Raw genomic sequence first — 10,429 nt, 5'->3', positions numbered from 1 at the left:
TATGTCTGTGATTGGCTACAATGTTCAACGCTGTAAACACACACACACACACACACACACACACACACACACACTCACGGTGTGGTGAGGTAAGGTGCGGGAGCCAATGCCAGCATATTGGGCTTAATGAATGGAAACAACCCGAACGGATGGCCAGTCTATTGCATGACAACACAGACAGACAAATAAACATTCACACTCTACTTGGACAATTTAGTGTCTCCAGTGTCAAATGCAGGCCTACTACCCATGGTGGTACACCCTGCTACATATTTTTTGTCAGATATGCTACGTTTTTAAAAAAAAAAAAAAAAAAAATCACTGTGTTATCGCAAATTTACATTCCAGCAGCTTTATCATGTTTTGATTTCAATCTTGCCACCTCTTACTCAATGGATAATTTCTTTTTAAATCTGGGTTTTCACTGCCTTTGAGGTTTCATTGGAATCCACAGGACCTGTTGAGGTCTTAAAGGGATACTCCAATTTAAAATGAAAATTCTGTCATCATTTACTCACCCTCAAGTTGTTTCAAACCTGTATGAATTTCTTTCTTCTGCTGAACAGAAAGGAAGATATTTAGAAGAGCATCAGTAACCAGACAGTTTCTGGTCTCATTGACTTCCATAGTAGGAAAAAAATATACTATGGAAGTCAATGAGACCAGAAACTGTCTGGTTACTGATGCTCTTCTAAATATCTTCCTTTCTGTTCAGCAGAAGAAAGAAATTCATACAGGTTTGAAACAACTTGAGGGTGAGTAAATGATGACAGAATTTTCATTTTAAAGTGGAGTATCCCTTTAAAGCCATATTAAAATCAATTTTTGTTACAAAGTATGTTTTGCTGTTATTATTACGTCAGTAATACATTAAATTAACAATGGGGTGTAGCAATGTTGAGAGAAATTACTAATTTACAGAGATCCTAACCCTAACCCTAACCCTAAGCGTGACTGATTACACACTTCTATGAACTACAAATAGCAGCACCCTGTTTTCCTGTTCCATCTACGACTTAGGCGTATGGGTAATGTAGTTTAAAAGTTTAGCAATTAAATTAAATAAGTAGTATCTTTAATGAACAAAGGCATGTTTAAATATGTTCATTGTGCAAACCTCAATTACATATTTTAGAGGCAGGCCGGAATTTGTTATTTTACTGTGAGCACTTTTTAAAACGCCTTTATACCACCTTTCCATGTCTGAAAACTTTGACCAAATTTATTTAGTAAACATAGCATACATAGTTAGACTTGATTTACAGTCATTTGAAATATGCCCTTTTTTTGCTCTTTCGGGGAGCGCTATGGGCCCCTGGGGTGTAAGGACAGTAAAACATGTGCATAAACATACACACATATTATCTTACATACATACATGCATAAATGCAGCCTTAATCATGGACAACGAACTGTACTGAATCACATTTATATTGAATACTGTATTTTCTCTTTCCACCCTTTTCTATGCTTACATCAGGCTTGTATTAGTTGTTGATGGTGTTAGATTTTGGTGTATTTGGCCGAGCAGTGGTTTGGGTGGCTCACCAATGTATTCGATTTCTCCAGTACATAAAATATGTTTGACCAGTAAGCTTGACCAGAGTTCTTGTGGGGCAGAAGAATTTATTGAAGGTTTGTAGTGTAGCAGTCCTTTAGCAGTGATGTTAGCATGCCGCCCTTCAACAATCTTAACCCAAAGTTCTGTGTGTGAGACAGAAGTTTATACATGAAGATAAAAGGGCTACAAACAAAAGAAAACTGTTAGGACCTCCCACAGGAGATCGATCTACACTGCAATGTACCTGAGCAATGTTTCACACCTATCAGATTCTATGGGCCACTTGGTTCACACCTTTACAGACACTGTTTTCAGTTGATTAAATCTAAGTCACAATGTAGATGAATCTGATAACTGAAAATACAAAATCTTTCAATTGGTATAATGGGACTATCTGATGAAATACAGAAATATTTCACAAAAATTTTGTAAAAATAATAATACTAGTCTATAGACTAGCCAACAAATTATTATACAATTCATAGTTATAGCAGAAGGACGAATGAAATAAGCTTCTCCATTTATTTCTCAAGCAATGTCTCAAGCACTACTTTGCATCAGTAATCTTGCTTATATGCACTTTTCAGCCATTTGTCACTGTAACACATCACTAAGTATGAGCAATGATAATATTTTGGGGTTTTGTCCCAAATGTCATTGATCTGACTAAAAAAAAGATGGTCTCAGTAAGAGTCATGGTAAGGATTTGTTTGTAGTTTTTTTTATTAAATCAATAAAAAATTGGGGGGGAAAAAGAGCTCAGACAATCAATCCACATTTATTTATGTAACACATTTTAAAACACATGTCGGCCAAAGTGCTTTACATACCAGGACACATTCATACAATCTAGAATTATAAAACCAAATATAAGACAAATTTAAAAAAATCACAAAATTAAGTGCAGTCAAATGTAATTTGTGTGTGAATATCCCAGTTTGTTTTGAGTATTGTATATATGTTTTGGAATACATTTTATTTCATTTGGACAAGTAAAATAAGTGCCTTGAGTAACTATTAAGTGTCAAAATATGCACACTGAATGTAAACTCCATTACAGAATCTTAGACAGCTCCATTGATCTTACAGTTTTTCTCGATTGTTTACACACATTTTCTGAAAGCATGCCTCATATTCTCAGAACTCTACACACAAATCAAAAAACACACACAATGGGCAAAACCCCTCAATTCTCCTGCAAAATGAAACTTTACATTCAAAACAATGTTATTTTTTCTCAAAATGGTATTTTGTTTTCAAATGACACACACAAACCATCATATGAATAGACATTTATAAGAACCAGTTGAACACTGATGTGCTCAATGTAAAACACTATGATGAATGGAAAACACTTCTCCATTCATCATAATGACTTAGGCCTTTTTTGTTCAGTGTTACACTTACTACAGACAGTACATACATAAGTGTGTTGTAAAATATTTGAGAATATTGTTTTTATACTCAGAACACACAAATACACGGTAACAAATATATTTTATTTTTTCCACAAAAACAATGTACACAGTGTACACCCCAACCAACACGAAGTTGTACATACAGTGGACTACATGGTCTACAAAACAACGGAAGAATTTACTGTATACAGTTACAGTAAAAAAATTTAAAAAAAAATCCAAAGTTGGCATCCATTGCTCCATTGAAGAGCTCACCTGTTGCCCCTTTATGCTAAAGCTCTGATTGCTAATTGTAAAACTGTGTGACGGGTGTTTGCCCATGTGATGAGTCAGTGTGCATATGTGAATGGCAGTGTGTTCCTTGTGAAAACAAGAGATTTTCTGCATGAAAATTGTGCCAAAAGCAGAGAATTGTGTGTAGTGTTTTGAAAAAAGTGTGTTTTAGAAGTGCAATTTGAGTGTAAAGCAGGAACTGAGCTTGTAGTTCAGCAGAATTGGTTCAGGGGGTTGGCGAATGAGTTACATGTTGTGGTCATTGTGTCTCAAGTACCAGAAAATGTGTGTAAACAATCGAGAAAAACTGTAATCATCAAAGTAGTTTTTTTAGATGTAATATTAGCCGTATGGAATTTATAAGGTAATTGTTCAAAGACACCCCGGTCTGTTCCCAGACAAATCGTGATAGTGCCTTATTAAAGGTGGGGTATGTGATTCTCTTTTTTGGCCATTTTTTCAAAATCACTTGAAAGCCTATTCCTAACCCACTTACAGCCACTGAGTTAGAAGCACTGAAATGAAAATTTTTGATTTTGCAAATCACATACCCCACCTTTAAGGAAAATCCTGTTCATCATCTGAGCTGTTGTCGCTTTCTGAGAGCCCTTCCTCTTGCAAGTCATCTTCCTGGTCAAGCTTCTCTTCTTCAGACATCAAATCTTGTTGGCTGAAAATTTTTACATAGCCTGCCTTTACCAACTGCATTAAATGCCTAAGTTCATAATGTTTCTTTCGAACAATGCAGAGGAGACCTTTGCATGCAGTGTCAGACAGTGTTGGAAAAAGAGCTGAAAAACAAAAGGATACATTAAGAAAAAATACAATGCTATATACTGTATACACAAGCGCAAATAAATGTTTAAAGACTTTCTTACATTTTGAACTTATCTCATTAATCAGTGCTTCAAATTTGGACATCTTTTGTGTCAGGACTGTCCAGTGCTGTTTCATCTCCTTACAAATTAGACCTCTCTCTTCCTGAAGGCGTCTCACTGCCATCACCTTGTCAAACACCTTCCTCTTGGTGAGAAATGGAGCCAATTCTGAAATAAGGTTAACAAAAGAGTCATTATATACAGTGCCTGCTCATAAAAACAATGACATAGACTTGTCTTACAGAATAGTGCTATTCAATTTTGTTCCTGGTCAAGGTCTTCAGTGAATTGAACATGAACATAACTGAATTGCCCTGTTATATAGAACATACCAGTACTGCAAGGGATTTGCCAAGGCCAAGCAACAGTCTCAGCTGTAAAAAAGTTTTCGACTGAGCCAAGCTGCTGGGATGGATCCGCTATGCTGTTGTATTCTTCCACTGCAGCAGCTAGCTTCTTCTTTTCCTCACTCCTTCTGAGTCGCAAAGAATGGCGTCGCTTGTTGCTATCTGAATTAAATAAAAAATAAAAAAACATTACAGCATTACAGCACTTTTTTAGCTACAAAGAAATAAATGCATATACAATGTGATATCCAATGACATAATAGTTAAAAAATAGCATGGTAAATTCCCAATGTTTGTGTTTCACCTGTTTGACTGTACAGACGCTGTGTACGCCTTTTGATGCTGACTGTTAGTGCCTCTATTTCTTCTTGCAACCTTCTCGTATCACCACTCCCGTGTCGGTCATTTTCTACACAAGAAATTGCATAAAAGCAGCTTAATGTGTTACCTGCCAATAATAAGAATAATAACAAAGCAAATCAAAACAATACCTTCTGCCCATTGCTGTACATCTGAAACCCACTGATGAACAGTATCATCTTGAAGTGTTAGCTCTGTCTTCAATGCCTCCAAGGTGTGTTGCTGCACTTGAAGAGCCTTCTGAGTCTACAAAATACAAAGTCAAGTTGAAAAAGTCCTGCATTTCATTTACAGGTGCAGTAAACAATTTCTATGAAACACTGGATATTTAAAATAAACTCAAACAAACACACCCCTCCCTTGATTGCTCTTTTTCCAGTGATATTCCCTTCTTTTGTAATGTTTCCCTCCCTCTTTTTCTCACTCTCTTCTCCCCTATCATGAGTAGACACGGCCCCTACTACTGATTGACTTTGATTTACTTTTTACACCTTTAATTAAGATAGGAATAAATGAGTAAAACTTAAAAATCCCAACTGCAATATGTGACTGAGAAGAAAGTTATACCTTTGTATATCTGTTAACTAGAGCTTGTCCCAAATTGAGAACCTTACGCTTATTCCAGGACATGGCTTGCGTTGTAATCATGTCTGTTCTGCCTATAACATAAATATAAGAAAAAATGTAATGAGAGGTACGTATATAACAAAAGTCATTCTATATTATTCATACTTAATTCAACAAACCTGATTTTGACATGTATTTGCTTGTAACAGCAATTCTAGATAGGAAGCTGTTCACCTGCTCCACTTCCTCACCAATAGTTGACCCAGCTCCTTCCTGGTAGGCCCCACTGTACTTGACCTAACAAGTTTTTAAATCCGACAAAATCAACACATTTAAAATTTGTGCATTTCTTCTTATTATTACATGTTTAAAACGCACGGCAATATACCTCACATTTCCAAGAGTGTGCTTTGGCATGCATCACAGACAGAAAAGGATGCATGTCCAGTAAAGACTGCAGCTCAGGGCACTGTTTAGACACACGTTGGAGATATGGGAAGTATTTGCAGGCTACATCTGAACAGAAAAATGTAATGCTCCCTTGTGACATATCTGCAAGTTTTTTCTGAAGAAAGAGTGGGTACGCAAAAATTTCCCCTCGGAACATGTTTAAGGCCATAAGGAGAATGCCATGGCGACAGACAGCAATCTCTAATCCCTCCTCATCCAGTTTGCTGCTTGATTTCTTGGCCAATTCTTTTGCTGCTGTCCATTGTGATGCACCACACAGTCCTCTTCCCGACACCTAGATCATATAAATTATAAACATTTTAAAAAAGCTTAAAAGAGATGCTAAATAGACCACTCTAAATGTGACAGGACTTTACACATGTTCAACAAAAAAGATTCAATATTTACAGAACATTCACATTAGCTTTTGTAAGATGAGTTTACAGATTTCTCAAAAATGATTAATGCTTTGAACAAACAAATCCATCTCACCATGTATTGTACATATTGACTGAGTTAACTGTTATATTATGGCCTTTAAAAAACTACCCATTGACTGCTTCAATCCAAGCTAATTTTAAAACAATGAACACAAATATCTGAAGTAGTCATAATGTAAAAATGCACATAGCAATGTTGTCAGAGGGCATCATATTTTATCTTCTGGATCTGTTTAATTATTTTCTAAGCAATACATTTAGTTTAAGGAATGTGTAAAATTGTTTGTGAAAAGCTGTAAAAGAAATTATCTAGTAATATCTGCCAACATAAATAAAAATGCTTACGTGATCATGCTAACATAAATAAAAATACTTACGTGATCATTGTTGTTGCGGACAAAGTCCACAAAGTCAGACACCTCCACATCACTTTGTATAAAAATATGGTCAAATAATCCTCTTTTCTCTGTGCTATCGAGAAACACATCAAGAACGTATATTAACACATCATTCAAAATTAAGAAAATCACTTTATTTAAAAAAAGTACCTTGCTGTGTTTTTAAACCGATAGTGTTTGCGATTTCCGTCAACACATGCAGCTAGCATGTCTGGAGTGCATGCTGGACAAGTGAAAAACTCCTCCTGGCACATCTTTTCCACTTCATATCTTGCTGCAACCCATTCATTAAAACTGCAGCTAAAGACATTGGCTGATATTTTTCCACTCTGCAAAATTAAGCACATGTAATACTGGTGTTTTACTGGGTAGAACATGTTTGATTATATGTAGCATTGAAAGCACTCATATTCTTTTAAATTAATCTCCAAAAGGTTAAAAGGATAATCATAAAGGATAGTTTAACTTTAACATCAGTTAAGGCTAGTGTACATAGCTGAATTAAGAATCATATTGTATATAATTTTCACTATATTCAATATCTTAGTTGTTAAATCTATACATGAAAAGGTTTCTACTACTTTCAAAGAAAATTGTAATTTTACTTGCCAGTGGTTAATGATAAATCAAATTTAAAAACAAATAAAATACTTACTCTACCAAAGAGAATTGTTTTCTCATCAAGCATTTTAACAAATGCTTGAAAAGACATCCCTGGTGATGCCATTTTCATCTCTTGAAATGAGACGAGCACATCTGTTGTGAACAGCATACTTGCAGGGATGTTGCCAGGCCAGTAACCACTCCTCTGAAGTTCTGACAAAGACGTCTCTCGTGAATGTCCACACGAAGCACAGGACAAGTGAGGCATGATAAGGTTGTAACGGCCTACAGGAGTAATACAAGCTACATATAATTATTAGACAATAAGGAAATGGTAATAAATATTAGAAAAAATGTGATGCAAAAATATTCCTTTCCATTCATAGTGATGAGGGTCATGGGCCTGCCTGAAGAAACAAGGACTGTCCCATTACTGCAATCACAAATATGGGCAGGTATTTCTACAGGCAGCAGTCGAACTGTGCAAAAAATAAGATATATTTAAAAACATCATATATTAAGAGCACAATAAAACAACAATACAACTAAGCATAACATTATCTTACCAAGATGTTTAACAGAAATTTGACCAGCTTCCTGGCAGAATCCTGTGGATGGAGGTAAGGGTTGTACAAAACCTGAGACAAGAGAATCCCGATTATGGAGAACAAAGAAGCTACCATGTCTTCTCTCATCACAATCGGCACAGAGGAAAGGGTAAGGGAGACAGTCCCTACAGCGCACAATAGCTGCATTTGATCTACACTGTTGGCAGGATGAGGAACTTGCATCCTCTCCTTTCAAAATGTTCTCCACAAGTGAAGATCTAGCTTCTTTCCATCTCTCCTCCCTCATTTCAGTTCTAATGGTCCAGTCATTGGATGCAGACCGAGGTTGATGATCTTGCATTGGCATAACATTATCATCAACTTCCTTAGTGTCCAACAGCCTCTTTAGCTCTTCAAGAATGGTATCTAAGTCAAATTAATAAACATATATTTAAAAAACTAAAAAATCAAGATTTACATCTAAAAGTATATAACTGTGTATGCACTTAAAAGTCTAATGATGGAATTATTCACATCTATATAAAAAAGTTAATTTTTAAATATGAAACACTAATCAATATTTTGCTTCAGTGTATACCAGCTGTCTCAGAGGCATTTGCAGGGCCACCCGTCAAGTCATCTTCTATAACAAGTGGACCTGCTAAAAAAAAAAAAATGTGAGAAAGAAATAAACATAAAGAGATACTCATACACTCAACATAATTTTGATGTAGCTAAACATTACCAGAAAGGTTGTTGTGGTGGAACAAAATTCCATCATTAAAAGTCTAAGGATGGAATTATTCACATCTACATAAAAAAGTTAATTTTTAAATATCAAACACTAATCAATATTTTGCTTCAGTGTATACCAGCTGTCTCAGAGGTATTTGCAGGGCCACCCGTCAAGTCATCTTCTACAACAAGTGGACCTGCTAAAAAGAAATGTGAGAAAGAAATAAACAAAAAGAGATACACATACACTCAACATAATTTTGATGTAGCTAAACATTACCAGAAAGGTTGTTGTGGTCACTTCCTAGTCCTATTTACAAAACAGAAGCACAATTTCACATAATGTATATATATATATACAATTGCTTCTTAATATATACAGTATATATGGAGCATGGATTCTGGACTCACATATGGAGAATTATACATATATATCATTTTTATGAGCATATACAGTGAGTACCTTACTTACGTTCTACAGTTGCCCTTCTGGCTCTTGGATATTTGTAAATTATTTCACCTTGGCTGTCCCTCTTTCTCCATTGAACAGTAGGGGGTGGGGGTAGAGGCTGCACATTGCTTTTGGACAGTCTTTCCTAAGAGCATAACAAAAGACTAGCCAAAAATTCAAGACATATAATATCACTTAATGTCTTGTTAGGGTTAATAAATGCATACTATTGACCAATAAAGTAACAGTCATTGTGAAATTAAAATTGTGACTTAATATAAAATCAACAGGACAATTTTAAGAAAATATACTAAACTCAATGCTTGTAGAATAACTTTATTTTACCTCTCGAGCTTGTAAGTTTTCAAGGAGCTCATCAGTATTTCTCAACTCTTCTTCTAACTCAAAGTCCATCATGTGATTGTATATAGACACTCGACAGATAGAGAGATATTGATACACTGATCAAAACAGAGATAGACAGATAGATCAGACACACAGACAGACAGACAGACAGACAGACAGACAGATAGACAGATAAGCTCTTAAAAGAGCTGTTGGGTTCGTTATATAGCTGATAGATAGATAGATAGATAGATAGATAGATAGATAGATAGATAGATAGATAGATAGATAGATAGATAGATAGATAGATAGATAGATAGATAGAGTTCTTAAAAGAGATGTTGGGTTCGTTATAACCTATGGAAAAACATAGAAAGATATTACAAAAATAAAAAGATTTAATGTTCACATGCCATTGATTGTAAATAGTACTGATATTACATAAGATAATACAGGTTATCTGAATTAATAAAAAATGTTAATGACAAGTTATTAGAGTTTTAACCAAATCTTCTTTTCATCTTAGTCGAAGTTTTAACATTCTTATTCATTTGAGTTAATTAGTCTATTACGGCAGTCTAACACAAATCCCAGGTCATAAAGTATCTGATAAACCCCAAATTATAAAGTATTAGCATGCTAACATGCTAATGGATGTAGGCCACTATAGCAGCATATCATCAGGTATCATTAGCACCCGTCAATAGGTTTTAGGTATGGCTTTTATTCTTAATAAAAAATAAAATAAAATGAAATAAATGAAATATATATATAAATATAACAACCCTGATAGACGTGTGAACATGATGCACAAAAAAGTACAATGATTCCAAGAAAAATTCTTTATCTAAATTATGTACCAGAAGAACCAGAACCTACCGTGCAAAGACGAGATATAGCATTGAAAGCGCGACAGGACTTACCGCGAGAACAGGATGCCAGAAAAAAAAAAAAAAAAAAAAAAAAAAAAATTATTGGTGGCATTGCTTTTATTATATATATATATATATATATATATATATATATATATATATATATATATATATATATATATA

General features: G+C 34.8%; 2 protein-coding genes across 2 annotated transcripts; both read right to left on the bottom strand.

The window, feature by feature from the left end:
* Positions 1-2,260: 2,260 nt before the first annotated feature.
* LOC308694660 (uncharacterized protein) lies at positions 2,261-7,547 on the bottom strand. The gene is made up of 11 exons (XM_081372310.1): positions 7,348-7,547; positions 6,843-7,021; positions 6,672-6,765; positions 5,793-6,149; positions 5,584-5,701; positions 5,405-5,496; positions 4,969-5,083; positions 4,782-4,886; positions 4,463-4,639; positions 4,131-4,298; positions 2,261-4,043 (listed from the first exon to the last, which is right to left on the bottom strand). The coding sequence occupies exons 1-11, from the start codon at positions 7,462-7,464 to the stop codon at positions 3,811-3,813; spliced, it is 1,755 nt and encodes a 584-aa protein (XP_081228436.1). The 5' UTR covers positions 7,465-7,547; the 3' UTR covers positions 2,261-3,810.
* Positions 7,548-7,598: 51 nt separating this feature from the next.
* Positions 7,599-9,679, bottom strand: LOC308694381 (uncharacterized protein; the record flags this gene model as incomplete). The annotated part of the gene is made up of 7 exons (XM_081371886.1): positions 9,375-9,679; positions 9,051-9,174; positions 8,859-8,888; positions 8,716-8,778; positions 8,442-8,504; positions 7,862-8,269; positions 7,599-7,774 (listed from the first exon to the last, which is right to left on the bottom strand). Exons 1-7 carry the CDS (start codon positions 9,444-9,446, stop codon positions 7,599-7,601), a joined length of 936 nt encoding a protein of 311 aa, XP_081228012.1. The 5' UTR covers positions 9,447-9,679.
* Between the last annotated feature and the right edge of the window lie 750 nt (positions 9,680-10,429).

The sequence above is a fragment of the Scardinius erythrophthalmus genome (genome assembly GCF_964197995.2).
Source record: "Scardinius erythrophthalmus genome assembly, chromosome: 8".
In the NCBI taxonomy this organism is placed as follows: domain Eukaryota; kingdom Metazoa; phylum Chordata; class Actinopteri; order Cypriniformes; family Leuciscidae; genus Scardinius; species Scardinius erythrophthalmus.
This window is presented reverse-complemented; position numbering and strand designations above follow the sequence as displayed.

Excerpts from the sequence above, each read along its gene's own strand:
- LOC308694660 (XM_081372310.1), bottom strand. The coding sequence starts at position 7,464 with ATGCTGTTCACAACAGATGTGCTCGTCTCATTTCAAGAGATGAAAATG. Across the intron at positions 7,022-7,347 it reads AAACAATTCTCTTTGGTAGA|AGTGGAAAAATATCAGCCAA; the intron begins GTAAGTATTTTA and ends TTAATTTTGCAG. Across the intron at positions 4,640-4,781 it reads GCGTCTGTACAGTCAAACAG|ATAGCAACAAGCGACGCCAT; the intron begins GTGAAACACAAA and ends TATTTAATTCAG.